This window comes from Meles meles, chromosome 14 (genome assembly GCF_922984935.1).
Source record: "Meles meles chromosome 14, mMelMel3.1 paternal haplotype, whole genome shotgun sequence".
Lineage (NCBI taxonomy): Eukaryota > Metazoa > Chordata > Mammalia > Carnivora > Mustelidae > Meles > Meles meles.
Window position 1 is genome coordinate 85,253,523 of NC_060079.1, and position 16,541 is coordinate 85,270,063.

At 52.5% G+C, this 16,541-nt stretch overlaps 1 protein-coding gene across 2 annotated transcripts in view; it reads right to left on the reverse strand.

Annotated features, from left to right (window-relative positions):
• Window positions 1–16,541, reverse strand: part of TUBGCP3 (tubulin gamma complex associated protein 3) — a 65,164-nt gene that overhangs the window by 19,155 nt on the left and 29,468 nt on the right. The window contains exons 12-16 of one of the 2 annotated variants that reach the window (XM_046028272.1): window positions 5,132–5,242; window positions 4,729–4,837; window positions 1,617–1,788; window positions 861–996; window positions 76–144 (exon numbers count right to left, since the gene is read on the reverse strand). In XM_046028272.1, the coding sequence (XP_045884228.1) occupies window positions 76–144; window positions 861–996; window positions 1,617–1,788; window positions 4,729–4,837; window positions 5,132–5,242 (597 nt within the window). Of the gene's footprint in view, window positions 1–75; window positions 145–860; window positions 997–1,616; window positions 1,807–4,728; window positions 4,838–5,131; window positions 5,243–16,541 lie in introns of both variants that reach the window. The other variant, XM_046028271.1, reaches the window with a different exon arrangement.

Here is a 16,541-nt window from a genome sequence, read left to right on the forward strand (position 1 = left end):
ACAGCTGGTCGCAAACAAGCGACAGTAGCAGCTGAGGGGCTGTGGCTGCTGTCCCGTCACTCAGCACAGCCTTACCGTTGCGATGGGCCCGTCGACGTGGTAGTCCAGGCTGAACACGTCCCACCCGGTGTCACCTGGAGAGACCTGGGGACAAAAAACAAACACTGCAGGCTTTCCCGCCGGTACTCCGCTGACTGCCAGGGGCGGGTCCGGGCCTCGGAGAAACGGCAGTAAAATCAAGCCCAATTTCTGCAAAAGCCTCTTCAGTTCTGAGTGTCAGCGACACGAGAACCACACCCTTCCGTGCACTCCTGTGCCTTTGGTACTGGAACCCCAGCCACCCGGGAGACACTCTGCAGACACCGTGCAACGAAGGGCGTGGTTCTGCAGAAGCACCATGAAATCCATTTAGAATTACTCACCACACTCTGGTGACAGACACTCACTGGCTTCTATGTCCCAAATCCTTTAAAAGTCCACATTTTAAAAACCCAATAGTCCCTGCTAATGGTCCTTCATCAGAGCAAACAGCGTACGACGTTTCTCAGACTCGTTCCCTAAGGAAAAGTCACCGTCTAGCAAACTGAAACGAAACGCATCGAAGCTCGCGGTGTTACTATTTTGCTAATGAGCATCACCGTCACCTCTCATTCCCGCGGCGCCCGCTGCGTTACCAGAAACAGGAGTTACTCCACAACGCGCTGCCAGGCGCCCTGGGAGCGCTGCAGGCTCTGGGCCCAGGGTCCGTCCAGCTCGCCCGTCTAAGCACAGGCCGAGCAGGCAGCAACCCCCGCCCACCAGGCTAGACCACCTGCCCTCGAGCAGGGCACTCCCTGCCACGCAGGCCCGAGCCCCAGTACCTCCAACAGCCTCACGTCCAGCCTCCTGAGGATCTCGGGGCTGTCAAACTGGGCGTTGGTGGCTCTGACGGCGGTTTCAAGAATTCCAGTCAGGTTGTGTTGATACAAAGTTGTAGCTGGACGGACAAGTTCCGGTCTAACGGATTTTTTAAAAATAAAAGAAATGTTATTTGAATCCTTAATAAGCTTTTTAAAAACTCAAAATCAATAAAAGGGTTCAAAATTATAAAAACTAAAAAGACAAAAAAACCCACTACAATATGGGAACAAACGTTTCACAGAATTAGGGACACCTGGAGTCAGTCGGTCAAGCTCCTGCCTTCAGCTCAGGTTATGATCCCAGGGTCCTAGGATCGAGACCCGTCTCGGGCTCCCTGCTCAGTGGGAAGCCTGCTTCTCTCTCTGCCCTTCTCCCTGCTCATGCTCTCTCTCTCTCTAATAAATAAATAAAATCTTTAAAAAAAAAGAAACAGTACATTTTTTGGACTCATTTCAAATAGGAGCCAACTGTGACCCCGCTGCACGCCCCACGGACACTGGACGGGGGGCGCCACAGCACCCCCCAGGCCCACGGGCTCCTCCGTGAGCGAGGCACAAAATGAGCACGAAGAAGGGTGATCAGTGTGACACTCTCTTCGGATGGCATCTCACCAGCACGCTCACGAGAATTCAGCAAGTCTCCCTGTAACGCCCCTCTGCTCTTCCCGCCTGTGCCCCCGCTGGCCGGCCACGTGCTCTCGGGGCCGAGACGCTTACTTGAGCAGGTCCATCAGGTGTCGTATGAAGTCGCCCTGTCCGAGCAGCAGGTACCGCCTCATGGCCTGCATGTGGTCCAGCAGGCTGTACTTCTTGTTCAGGACGTCCAACAGGTACTTGCTGGTCTCAAAGTAGGCCGCGTCGATCTTCCCCCGAAACGCGTTCTCCAAATCTGTGAACAAATCTGTAGCTATAAAGAACAAGAGGAGAAGTACACAGACGTACGTAATTTGTATTTCAATAAACATAAAACGAAAGGCCTCACGTACAGAAGCCATTGCCACAACCCCCAAAGGCACTGAGGGCAGACCCAGCGGGATGCGTGCCCAGGAAGGCGAGCGAGCCCCCAGCCCCAGGCCGTGACCTGGGAAGGGGCCCCGACAGCAGGCTGGCGCGTGCTGATCTCCAAGTCAAGTCAGTGTAGCGAACCCGAAACCGCCCCTACCACACCGGTGAGCTGTGCAGGGCAGGGCAGTCACGACTCCAGGGTCCACACGCGCCCACGGGACGCCCTGGGAAGCGGTCACGGGACGGCCCGTGTGAGGACGGGCTGTGCGAACGGCGAGCACGGCTGTAGCGTCAGGGCCGCCACAGCAGCCGCATCGGGAGATTTCGGGGGGGACGCAGAATAAGAGCAGACTGTCACCAGCAAGGAGACCTCACTCTCAGCAGTGATATAAAAAACAAACGTTTCCACAGTTTCACACTGAGCAGAAACAGCACAGGGAGAAGACACACGTACGGAGCAGCTCACTCCGGGTCGGACAAGACGAGGCGAGGCCTCAGCAGCGCACGGTCTTCCCCTCGAGCCGCTCCCAAGCTTCAGGAGCCTTCGGGACGGTTTTCTGTTTGCTGCTCAGAGTAACAGTCCCGGTAAGAAAGACCGGCTTTGATCACTGCTGTTCAGACCACACGTCACTGTGGGGCGGAGTCCGATGACCCCGTAATGTGGGGACACGACCCGTGAGCGGAACCACGGCCACGTTTTAAGGGGTGGTGGGGAGAGAGCTGCGTACTTCTGCTCGTCTGTATCGTTTTAAAACTGTAAACGTTACCCCAGAAATGCTTTCAGGTTAGGGTTTGGGCTGGGGGGACAGCGGCACAGCAGCCCAGAGGAGCACAAGCCCCCGCGGCCCCCGCATGCGAGCACGGCGCCACGCCCCGTGCCGAGCCGGCCGTCTTCTCTAGGCACGGGAGCGCTCCATGCCTGTCCGTACCATTCTCCTGGCTCTACCTCGTGAACACGGGTCTCTCCGGAAAATCTGGACTCGGACCACACCTCTCTCTGTTCTAAGAACGAAACCGGGCCCACGAATGGCTGAAACGTACGCACTAAACCGCGTGCTTAATGCACTGGGGGCCTCTGACCCAACCGCGGAGCACCCGGGACACCACGGAGCGCTGGCCCAAGCAGCACGGTGACACGGGCGCCTCCGAGAGCCCAGCAGCCGTGGCCTCCGTCTGGCTTCCCGGCACAGCGCTTCCGCACGCTCCGAGACCTCCTCCCGCGAGTCCTCTCAGACACGAGAAACCAAACTGGGCCGAGAGGCACGTGAACAGGTACTCGCCGCCTCTCATCGTCGGGGAAATGCACATCAGACCAGAGAGGCACCGCCTCACCCTTGCCAGAGCAGCCAGAAGCGGAAACACACCCACAAGCGCCGGCGAGGCTGCGGACAAAGGGGAGCCCACGGGCATGGCTGGTGGGAGCGCAAGCCGGAGCAGCCACTGTGGCAAGCGCACGGAGGGTCAGGACATGGCAAGGACAGCGGCCGTAGGCTCCAGGACGTCCGCAACCGGGCATCCACCCAAGACGGTGGAGACACTCGTCCACAAAGACACACGCACCCCACGTTCAGGGCAGCATCCCTTCAACACGAGATCCGGAAGCAGCGCAAGCGTCCCCGACAGACGGGCGGTCACAGGAAACGTGGGGTCCGCACACAATGGAACGGGACGCAGCCTTACAAGGAGGCAATCCCGCTGCGGCTGCACGGACGGACCCCGAGAGCGCAAGGCCAAGGGAATGGAGGCGGCTCAGAAGCGCCGCGTGGAACCTGCAGCCGTCCGACCCAGAAGCAGCGAGCCGAGTGGTGGCTGCAGGGCTGTGGGGAGGCGAGGACGGCACAGGGCACAGTCCTGGTGATGCCAGGCGAGAAAGGTCTGGGGTCTAGCGCACGCCCAGGGCCTACAGCCAGCCCTGCAGTGCCATACGCTTACAGCACGTTTTGTCCTCTCGTTGACCACTTCCTGCCTGTTACTGTTGGTGATCGTGATTTCATCTGCACGTTTCTCTTCAGGAAAGGCACGGCCATCGCCGTGAACAAGAACTCGTACCGTCTTGCCTATGCCTGCCACACCATCACACACACGGTCAGAGGGAGCCCGTGAGCAGGAAACGCAGCCACGGCCAGAAGGCGGTACACGGCGAGCCGGCCACGCCCGCCACCACAGAATCACAGGGCAGAGGGGCAACCGATGGGGAAAGCGGGAGAGGACAACAGTGAAGGGAGCCAGACGCCGTTCAGAGCAGGTGGCAATTCCACGCGGCACTCGGAACGCGAGCCACGCGTGTAAGCCCCTGCTGACCCCTGACTAAGCCTCCAGGTTGGCTGCGGCCAGCATCAGCAGCAGCCATCCTTCCTATCCCAGCAAAGCATGGCTACAGCAGTTAAAGAAAACAGGAATATAAATTACTACAAGGGGTTAGTACGTGTAAAACACCCAGACCTCGCCCAAAACTTATTGTTTAACCCCACATAAAAAATGGAATTGAGGAGTGCCTGGGTGGCTCAGTGGGTGAAGCCTCTGCCTTCGGCTCAGGTCATGGTCTCAGGGTCCTGGGATCGAGCCCCACATCAGGCTCTCTGCTCAGTGGGGAGCCTGCTTCCCCCCGCCCCCTCTGTCTCTCTGCCTACTTGTGATCTCTGTCAAATAAGTAAATAAAATCTTTTTAAAAAAGGGGAATTGGAAATTGGCATAGTGGCATTTCATACACATCACACTATGTACGAAGGTTTTCTGGACAATCCAGAGCATCCGTCCGTCCCCCGGGAGGAAGGCGGCTCCGGGCCGTACACGCACAGCCCCTCCACCGCCAGCACCCGCGTACCGTCCTGGGGGGAGTCTGCAGACTTGGTCACTGCTATCATCTTTGCGGTGGGGGTCTGGTCATGACAGACCTGGTGCAGGAAATTTATTGACTTTCCTATCAAAAGGACCTAAAACAGAAAACAGCCTGGAGTTACCTTTACATACAAATGATTAATCGTGCAACTACTACAAAGATGCGTAAGAACAAGCTACGAACTGGAAACTAAAGAACGAGACACCTGGCGCAGCATCGAGCAAATTCCAGAAACTGCAAAGACCTCACTAGCTGACACGTGTTAACAGATCAATGGATTCAACTCCTACGCGCTTCTAACGGTAAAATGCAGTAAAGCCGCGTTAAGAAGATGGCTCCTGTCACGTGGTGGGCAAAGACACAGCCCGAGTGTGTCTCCTGGCCTTACCTTTCTGGACTGGTCCATCGTGATGAAGGAGGGAATCATGGATTTCCGCAAGGTGTACTTGTCCTGCCACAGACGGTCTGTCTTCACCGCTGGGTCGGAGGCTACAAAAAACTGAGAGCGGAGACAGCCGCATCAGACAGTGACCCTCGTGGCAAACGACCTGCTAACAGCAAAGCCAAAGGAGTCCCGAGAGCCCAACCCTCTGGACACAGGAGAGTTGCCCGTTACACAGCAAAACTCGTCTTCGAAAGCATTTTGGACACGTCACTCTCTAAGCGGAAATCACGTTATGTCCCAGACTCCTTAAACCCGGTGGGAGCAGGCTCCGTCCCAAAGATGCACAATGTCCGCGGCCAGCGTCGGTGACAGACCCCTGCGGGCAACCTCGCCATCTCGGTGGGAGGACGGTGTTCTCCCTCCGTCGAAAGGCGCGACCGCTAGAGGGGTGCGGCCCCTCCCGCCGTGCGCAGCCCCCGCAGGCTCTCCCTCGCAGAGCCCCCCGAGCCTGGCACACAGGGGCGGAAGCGAACATGCTCCACGGGGACCGAGGGCTCCGGGCAGACCCGGACACACGGGCGGGCGGCACCCGTCGGCCAAGCAGCGGGGCCGGACACGACCTTCCGAGAACCAGCCTGGCTCAGAAGCTCTTCCCCGTCCGCCGGGCTCTTCCCCGGGCAACCCCCCACGCAGTCTGCCGTCTGACCACAGAAAGGGCACGGGTGGTGGGAGCTAACTGGCTCCGACTCCCCCTGGGCCGCCGCCACCAGGCCGCTCTCATCCTCCAGCGGGCGTCCCAATGGGCTCGCGCTCAACTGCACAAGCTGCACTTCCGACAGAGCAGCGGGGTCGCGACGAGCCTTCCCTGCAGCAGACAAGCCAGACTGCGGAGAGCCGCGCCCACGGCACTCCCGCCAGCAGGACGCGCGGCCTCCCGCAGGTTTTGCCGGTGGGTTGGCTGGCGCCGGGCTGCCTGCACCGTTGCTCTCCTGACAACGGAACCTGGGCCCGCTCCCCTAGCGCGAACGGCCATGTGCTCTTATTCTCCCGTAACTGTCTTTTCATCCCCTCGACCCATCTTTGTCTGACTCTGTCCTCTTCTCAACAATACATGAACATAAGTAATAAATAATGAAAATAAAATAATGACCATTCGTGGGTCCAGATTATAAATGTTCGCAAGCGAATCATTTACCACCATTTACAATAGACTCCGGTTTTGCTTTGTTCCATTTCTGTTGTGCAGGTAAATGGCTTCCTAGTGGCTTCTGAGTTTCCTGTCTTCCTAGGAGCTTCCCGCTCCCTGATCACACAAATATCCCGCACAATTTTCTCCTCGCACTCCTGCTGTGTTGTTTGTAGGACTCCGGGCCCTCGTCCCTCTGGGAATTATCTTGGACGGGATGTAGGGGTCTGGCTTTCCTTCCGGACAGCAGCCGCTGCTAGTAGCCGAGTCACCCAGCGCCTTCTCTTCAATGTGCCATTTTTTCCTCTGAACTAGGACACCTCATCAGAACCCTCGCTGTCCTTCACTGTATCAACAAGCCAAAAGGGCGGAGAGTTGACGAGACCGAGAGAGGCTGAGGAGGCCCTGGACAGCATCTTCCTCTGCCGGCCTCCAAGGGGGATCAGCAGGCTTTGTGTTTCATCGCCACGGACCAGACTTAAGCACATCTGGGCTCCAAGCCGTACTCGGACTATCCTTCCCGGCACTCTGGGGCTCCCTCTCTGGGATGACAGGAGCCTCTTCAAGCCGCTGTGATGTCCTTCAGACTTGAGCTGCGCTGCCTCCCTTGTTCTGGTATGGAAGACGCTCGCGGCTCATCTTCTTCCTCTCTCCCCCAGACCTAGACTCAGCCCCTCCTCCAAGGAGCCCTGGTTCCTTTCAAGGGGCACTTTCACCGCAACGCCGGTACTTGGTGGTAGCGTCTCACGGCAGAAACCGGGCCGCTGGCTGCGTCACGCAGGGCACCCTGGCTCCCTAGCAGGACTGTCAAACCCACTTAAGTCACAACATACCTGAAGGGCCTCTTCCGGTGACTGACACAAGCTCCAAATCACCAGGTGAGCCACGCACAGCCCTCCCCAAGGAGAGTCTATCCACAGAGACAAAATGCATTTAAAGAATTTTAAAACTGTTTTTAGTCATCATATAGAAATACAAAATTAATGGTTTCCTAGCAGAATATAAATAACCCAAATCAACCCCAGACGAGAGAAGCTGAATGGTCACTAAGGCACACAGCCCACTTAAAAAAAAAAAAAAAAAAGACATTTTTATGTTGAAGGATTCTAGATCACAGAAAAATATACAGAATGCTTCAGTTTATTTTATGGGTACTGTATAACACTAGCAAAGCCTGATTAAAAATAATACCCAAAATGGGCACCTGGGTGGCTCAGTCGATTAAGTAGCCGACTTGGTTTCAGCTCAGGTCATGACCTCAGGGTCCTGAGAGCAAGCCCCACGTCGGGCTCCCTGCTCAGCAGAGTCTGTTGAGGATTCTCTCCCTCTGCCTCTTCTCTCTCTCCCATAAATAAATCTTAAAAAATAACAATCATACCCAAAATGGAAGGACAGGTCAGTGCCACTGTGAATACAGATGGAAAATTTTGGAATAAAGTAGTGCCCCTGCGTGACTAGAGTAGGATCGTTTTGCTCAGGGTGCGTTACAGAGTACGTTACACTACCTGTCTAAAGACAAGGGAACAGACAACAAATTATAAAACAGCATCACGTAGTCATTAAAACTAAAATTTTTTCTTAACAATCCTAAACCCTTCCAAGAACCGGGTGGAAAACCACGCACATATCCACAAAACCACTTCCATGTGCCTCTCAGGACCTGCAGGGATCACGCTCTACCAAGCCTTGGTACAGAATAATAAAATTCAATGGCATGAAATTATCGTTATTTAAAAAAAAAATGCTATTTGGTAAAGCAGGAATGCAAAATAGTATGTTTCAGAAATATATTCAATGAAGGCTGAGAAGTTTTTTTATTATTCGCTTCAAATTAAAATGAAGAAAAAGGGTTACAAAATACCATGCGCGCGCCATGTCTGCCACACAGAGAAACACACGAAAATATGAGCAGGTTATCTGTTCAAGATGGGGTCACTAATAAACTTTCCCTGTTAATATGCTCAAAATTTTTTAATTAATAAATATTTTTAAATCAGCAAAAATACTATCCAAAAGAACTGAGTACTTCAAACCAGCGAGTGAGCATAAGGTGTCAGTACAAAGAAACCCCTCAGTAACATCACTTTTCCAAGGCAATCAAAGAAAAGGATTTTTTTTTTCTGTTCACGGAAAATCTACTCCCAAGGATGAATATTTAAGGAAACATAATTTTTAGTGGCGTTAAGTCAGGCCTAGGTGGTATCCATTACACGCAGCCCATCTCCTCTGTAAGCAGGTATCTGAATAAATGCCAATATTTTTATGACCAAGAGGATAAGATCACTATATTTATTTTCAACTCAAATTTCTTATCTTTAGGTACAAATTGAAATTACCAAGGTATTTACTGATCTTTACATTTTAGGTTTTTCTGATTTACATTCGCTAACTTTAAACACGGAACTAGTAAAGGCCAGCGGTATAATCAGTGTTAACCTACTGCCACTTCAAGATACACGTCAATTATCCCTGGCAGAAAGTTTTTTAAATGTCATCAGCCCACCACAAGTAATCCAAAAGGTCGTCGGATCACCGCGCTCGCTGTGGCCCACCGCTCGGCAGGCTAGACGAACCGCGCGTCAATTGTCTTGATCAGTTACTCACTTAACAAAAAGAGCTCGTTTCTCCAAACACCACACGAACTCGCCTGAGCTGGAGTGTATCCGGGTTTTGAGCAGTAAGAGCAGTAAGACAATTTATTTTAAAAGATACAAAACTCAGACAATTCAGTTATCTTTAGGAATTATGAAAGCATCACTTCAGCGGGGGCAGAGCAGCGTGCAACCATCTGCCGGCAAACACGGGGAGGAATAGGTACTTCCCGCATTTAATTAATCCTCTGAAAAATGCACCCTCACAGAGGGAAGAAACCAAGGCCAGAACATAATTGCTTTTATTTCATTGATGCATTTTCCACTCAAGGTTCTTTAATGTTCACAATGTGTCAAACACAGAAAGAACTGAGAAAAAAATATAACGTAATTGTACCACGATTTCTCATTAACTATTGGACAAATGCCAAGGCCTCCCTAACTAAAAACAGAAATGAAGAGGGTAATTTTCTTAGCAAGCAGCATAGTCTCTAAGAAACAGATCCATTATTACGCGCAGACCCCAACCCCAACTGTCCACAGACAGGCAACTCCCACGAGCCCCACCCCCGCCAAGGGGAAGGCAGTGACAGAGGCCCGACCGGGGCGGGGCCTGAACCCGGGAAAGGTACCGCGGGAGGTAAGCGGGTGCGTCCCACATGCCAGCGGCGGGGCACAGAAGTGCCAGGATGGCACGCTATCTTGCCTGGCAAACGTCTACACTCAGTAATTCCTGGCAAGAGTGTAACAGAAACAGAGGACCAAGAGTGCTGAGTGCCTCCGCCACGGACACCCCGAAAGCAGCCGCTGCATTCCCTCTGGTTCAGTCACTGACCTTCCCACACAGGGATGTGGATTTTCAGTTTTACAGCACGTAAGCAAACATCGGAAGCAAGTTTGAAAATTTTCGATTCTGAAAGCAAAAGACCTTTTACCTTTGCCCTTCTTTTCTGGCTCCAAGTTGAAGCCCCTCCCCCTTTGACAAGGATTATCCAAAAGGCGAAAAATAAAAATAAATTAACACTGAACTATCTTGGCGCGCCTGGGTGGCTCAAGGGAAGCGTCGGCCTTCAGCTCAAGGCATGACCTCTGGGTCCTGGGATCGAGCTCGGCATTCGGCTCCCTGCTCGGCGGGATCTGCTTCTCCCTCTCCCCGCCTACGTCTCGTGCTCGCTCTTCTGGCTCGCTCGCTCTAATAAATTCTTAAAAGAAAAGAAAAAAGGAAAGGAACGAAGAAAACTGGAACTATCTTGTTCTTACCTTAAACGGGCATAACTTGCTCACCGCACACTCCGGGGAGAAGACCCCTGCGAGCTACGGAGGCCTAACAGACACAGCTTCTCCAGGCAGCACTAGCAAGAAAGCGAAAACCAAATGCTTTCATTGGCACCACTTTGTAACACCAAAAATCATCAGAAACTTCTTCCAAATGTTGAACGTACCTGCTCATCATTTACCGTACCTATAAACTCTTAGCTCTCCTTGGGTCCACCTTCGCATTTCCCAACAGAAGACGAACAAAACGAAAGCTGGACAGCAGTTCCTGCTGGCAGGGCTACAGGGGCCTGTATTTCGGTAACAACTCACCGTAGAGCCCCAGCTGGCGGACCCGGAGGCGGTCTGAACGACTCCCTATCAGAAACAACACGGCTCGGAGCCACTTGGAATTTCGGGGAAAGGAAAAGCAACTCCCTCCCGGGTTGCAAAACGGCCAGCGCCAGAGCAGCGAAGGCAGGATGCCAAGCCCCGACCGGCGGGAGAAAAGCCTTTCCAGGGAGCGTGGTTTGGTCCCGGCAGGTGACAGAGCCCCCGCAAGGGAACTAGACGGGACACAACGCGAGCGCTCCAGAGCCAGACAGACGTCCTGCTGCAGCAGGAGCCTCGGGTGATGAAGTGCCCGAGCAGCGGACGGCTGGTCAGAGATGGAAGGTCCAAAAGCTCCATAGGGACAGGTAAGGGCAGAGGAGGTTCCGGGTCCCCCACGTGACCCGCCCCCCCCAGCCCACCCCCGCCCCAAGGCAGGAGAACGGCGCGAACCGTACGCGCTCTGGCCTGGGCTAATCGGCAGGAAGCCAGCTCCCAGCTGCGACTTTTCTTGAGCCGAGGTCCGTGGGCACTGACTGCAGAAAGGCGTGGGCACGTGTGCAAGCGAAGGGAACAGCACTTCGGCACTAACTTCCAGAACTCGGCTCTCCCTTCCCTTACAAATGCGAAGGACGAAGAATGAAGGGCAGTCCCCGTGACTCTGAAATCAGACGTTCTCCCATCACCTGCGAAAAGCTCGTGCACAGATGTCCAAGTCGCTAATCACTTCTCACTGAACATGTTGATAAAAACACGCATTACTGTAGGGCTCATTTAGTATTCAATCCGGAAACACCCCGTAAGGTTAAACAGAGCCCCATACCTCATAATTTCGCTCGTATGCAGCGTTTCATATTCTTCCTTGACGGTTATGCTCCCCCCACGCCCGCAGCGCCCCAGAGACAAACTCCCAAGATAGTGCTCTGCAAGCGAGAGCGGGTGTGCATTGCGGAGGCCCTCAGCACGCGCCCCCTCCTCACCCCACCCTTGACCGCACGCTCGGCACACATCCCGCTCGAGTCCGGCCAGGGCTGCAGTCTCGGGCTTCGTCGTGCTCTAAAACCTTTCCGTGCCCACGTCACAGTCCACGTCAAGCCTCCCTACGAGGTTCCCAAGGCCCGCCCAAAGGACCCGAGACAGAACGGCCAGGCTCTCCTCCGGCCTGAACACGTGGGAGGTACCGAGGACACCCTCAAACCGGCAAAGAGGCAGAAGCAACTCAGCAGAGGAGAGTTACATCTCAGGAGCTTCACGTAACACAATCAGCATTTGAAAGTGGAAGTCAGAGCTTTTTTAGTGTTTTCCGTAACAAGTGTGTAACCACCACCGCTATCGAACCCTAGAACATCTTCTCCACCTGCAGACAGACCGCATACCCGTCAGGCAACGACCTCCCCGGTCCCTCTCTCCCCCGCCCAACAACACAAATCTCCTAAGAATTCGTCCATCCCGCACGTTTCACGTAAACGAAAGCATCCAGTATGGGACCTTTCGGGTCTGGCTTGTTTCACTGTTTGCCCATGTCACGGCACGCATCCAAGTCTCAGTCCCTCTACGGCTGACTGTTCCGCTCCAGGACACGGACAGACCGCATTCTGCTGGCCCACCCATGAGCTCACCGACGCTGGCCCTATTCCGCTCTGGACTCCGGCGGTAAGGAGCAGCGATTCTGTGATGCCGCTGTGGCGGTTTTCAGTGACGATGTGTGCCGGCTGCTCTTGAGCACCGGGATGGCCGGATCCGCGTGGGGCCTCCGAGGCACCGGCAGCTCCGTGCGCCAGCGGTCGCAGCGCTCTGTTCCCACCAGCACCGCGCTAGGCTCCAACTTCTCAGAGTCCTGACCGACACTTGTCACGCTCCGGCTTCTCCTTCTTCTCATCCCAATGAGTGTGCGCGCCGCTATCCAACCGTGGTTTCCCCGTTCACACTTCCCTGACGACCCACGTTCCCGTCTTCTCCTGGGCTTCTTTAAGGCCGCCTGCGGACCTTCGGGAAGATCTCCGGGCTTGGCCCATTTCTCTACTGGGCTGTTCATCTTTGTGCTCAAGGCGGGACAGTTCTTTACACACGGGTGCTAGACCCTTACCACGCAGATGACCTGAAACATTTTCTCCCAGTCTATGGGTTATTTTTTTTTACTTTCTCAATGTCCTTTGAAGTACGTAAGTTTTTAATTCTGAGGAAATCAATTTATCTTTTTCTTTTGTTGCTTAAGCTTTTGGTGACTCATCTAAGACACCACTGCCTAATCCAGAGTCACAACGATTTATACCTGCGTTAACCTCTAAGAGCTCATAGATCTCCGCGGGAGATCGACTTTGAGTTACTTCTTACGTACGGTACACATCTGAGGTCCAACTGAGGTCCAACTCGTTCTTTCGTGTGTGGATATTCAGCCGTCCCAGCACCACCTGCCGAAAAGACTAGTCTTTCTTCATGAGTGGTCTTGGGGCACTTGTTAAAAATCAACTGAACAAAAATGAATACACTTATTTCTGGAATCTCAATCCTACCCTCTCGATCTACCCGTCTATACTCATGCCAGGACCACAACTCTGACTGCCGTGCACTGTCACATGTTGTGAAATCAGGACATGTGAATCTTCCAACTTTGGTGGTGGTTTTCTCCAGACTGTGGGGCTCTCCAGGCACCATGGACTTCCACAGGGCTTTGAGGACCAGCCTTCCTATTTCTGCAAAAAGGCCATTGAAATTCTGATAGAAATTACGTCCAATCTGCAATCATCTGGGGAAGCACTGCCGTGTTCACTGTACGCCCTCTCCCAACCCAGGAACGCTCTGCCCCCGCTCACTGAGGTCTGCTCTCATTTCTGCCCACAGTTCTGGGGTTTTCGGTGTGCACTTCTTCCCCCTCCTCGCTCTAGTTTCTCCCCACGCGCTGGTCAGTTCGGACACGATCACACGTGGGATTATTTTCTCATTTTTGGAGTGTTTATTTCAAGCATATAACGAAGTGACCAATTTCCGTGTGTGATCTTGCGCCCAGCTCATGTGGAAAACGTGTTTATCAGATACATATTACGAACACTTTAGTTTTCTACACATAAAATTTTGTCATCTATGACAGAAACTATTTTACTTCCTTTCCAATCTGAGAGTCTTTGTTTTTAACGGTTACTCCCTTGTCTGACCGCCCTGCCTACAGCCCCCAGTGCAGTGTGAAGGAGAAGTGGGGAAAATGGAGCCCCCGTCCTGAACTTGGGGCTGGACTGTCCACCCTTTCACCATCATGATGCCACCGTCGGTGTTTTACAGATGCCCTTGATAAGGTGAGAAGCTCCTTTCTGTTCCTATTTTGTGATGAACTTCATCAAATGCATTTTCTGCATCGACTGGGCTGTGCTTTTCCCTCACTTTTATCAGTATGGCGTGTTATGTTACATTTTTTTTTCATTCTGCTGAACAACCCCTGCATTCCTGGGAGAAGTCTCACGTGCTTAGGGTGGACCATCCCCCCTTCCGGCCCATTTTAGTGCTCTGTGAGGACTCCTGCGATGCCACCCACGAAGGACAGTGGTCTGCAGTCTTCTTGGGTTGTGCTTCTCTGGCGTTGCAATCACACTAACACTACTAGCTTCACAAAATGAGTTAAGAAGTGTTCTTTCCTCGATTTTCTGGAAGACTTTGGGAAAAATTAATGCTAACTTTTTACTTATCTGGTAGAATTCGCCAATGAAGTCATCCAGCCCTGGCTTTCCTTTACTGGAAAGTGCCTGAGACTATGGACTCAATCTCCTTACTTGTCTTAAGTCTGTTCGGATTCTCTGTTTCTGCAGGACTTGGTGCCGATGGTTTGTGTTTCTAGGAACTCTCAGGTTTTATTAAGTGCAAATAACTCCGTTTCTCCACTTTTGGAGGTGGTGGCGTTTATAGGATACAGAATTCCTAATGACAGTTTTTCCTTTCAGCATTTTAAATGAGTCACCCTACCACCTGCTGGCTCGCACGGTTTCTGGGGAGAGATCAGCTACTGACCCACTCAAGGACCTTCTCCGTGAGGACGTGCATGATGCTTCTAGGGTTCTCTGTCTTTCCACGGCTTGACTCCAGGGGGGACTCTTGTGGGCCTTGATGAGCCTTCCTCCTTCAAGTTCCGCAGACCAGATGGCCCATCGGCCACGGGCAACACCCCTTTCTTCTTGTTCAAATCTGCTGCTGAGCCACTAGCAATGTTTTTTCATTTCCGTTACTGTACTTTTCAACGCCAGAATTTCTTCTCTGGGTCCTTTTTACAATTTGTTTATCTGCATTTTGTGCTTTCTTTGATTACAGAGCGGAGCATTTCCACATGCAGGTACTTAATGCCTACTTCTGAAAGAGCGGCTGTAAGACTCTCAGACAGCTACTTGCATGAACCATATGCTTGAAGAAATGTGATTTCAAAACTAAGTTGTGACTCATTACACAGATGAGGAAAAATGAAACAACGCAGGAACTGAAGACACAGAAATACTCAAATTTTAATCATTTAAGGATCAAACACAGAAGGCAATTGTCTAAATAACCAAATTCTTATGGTAAATATATTTTTTAAGCAAAGAAAACCTTCCCAAAATTAATCAAAGACTTAAACGAACATTTACAAATGCGTGCTTCGACAGAAAGCAGAGAAGCCCAAGATGACCACGAATAACCGAAAGGCCACAGACATCAGAGGGCCGGCGGGTACTCAGACTTTACCTGGTGCTCTTCTTCTGTTAATTATGAGCGAACGACGTAAGAACACGCACAACGTGCCTAACTCACCCTCCCACATCGGCACGACCCACGGCCCGGCACCACCACCGCACGCGCAGGGAAGGTCGGAAGGGCAGGCCGAGCCGCCTGCCAGGACAGAGAGCCGTGAGAGGCTGAAGCGGAGTCACGGGACTCCGGGACCGGATCCCTGAGGCTCTGCCCAACAGTGGTGAAGCAGCTGAGTTGTAACAAGACCCACTGCTGAGCGGCGTGAGCCCACCGAAGTCAGAGTACCAGCGACGGGAGGCCCAGAGCCGGGAATGTCACACGCTTTACGTCAAGGATTCATTTTAGCTGTCCGTCACGACGCACTCGAGAAATCCCAGCGGCGCAACCGGTGAAGCAGACAAGCTCCTCTGGGGCATGAGGGACGGGCTGAGCAGTCACCAGCGAACGAAACACTCGCCGATCCTGGAGAGCCCGAGCCCTTCTCTCAACTCAGACCCCAACTGAGAGCACCGGGAAATATAAAACCTTTAAAAAAAAAAAGGCAAATCTACTGTAGTACAGTGTTAGTACTCAGATAGTCTGAGGAGTGTTTTGTACCGTCCTTCTGACTTTTCTAGAAGTGTGAAATTATACAAACGGAAAAACATATAACAAACATTTCACCAATGAGGCCAGATCTGAGATCAGCTGAGGTGATCATTTTGCTCATCCTAATACCATATTCGACGGGGATGCTTGTTCTTTAAATAAATAAAACCCACTGTTTACCCGCTATACGTCCTCTGCAACAAGAGTTCTCCAGGGGCGCCCGGGGGGCTCAGTAGGGTAAAGCTCTGCTTTCGGCTCAGGTCATGATCTCAGGGTCCTGGGATCGAGCCCCGCATCGGGCTCTCTGCTCCACAGGGAGCCTGCTTCCTCCTCTCTCTCTGCCTGCCTCTCTGTCTAGTTGTGATTTCTCTCTGTCAAATAAAAAAAAAAAAAAAGAGTTCTCCAAAATGAGTAACCTCACATAAGCTACCCCAGTCTTAAAGCGTTTGCTTTGTCTCACCCCAGGGAGTCAGTGCTCAAAGACAGCAGAGAAGACGTCGAGAGGACAATCAGTCCGGAAGTCTGCCTGACTATCTCATTTGCCGTCGGTCCTCCGGTCCCAGAGTGAGTACCAACAAAATAAACGAGTAAACAAGCCCAAATCACACCGAAGGCAGACAATTGGTAAGGAACGGGCGGTACTTCAGAGCCTATTTTAAAAACACAGACGCATACGATGAATCGGTGGTATAATTAAGGACGCCTTGAAAACCTCGCTGCTAGAAAACGCAAACTAAATTATTCTCAAGAAAGAAAA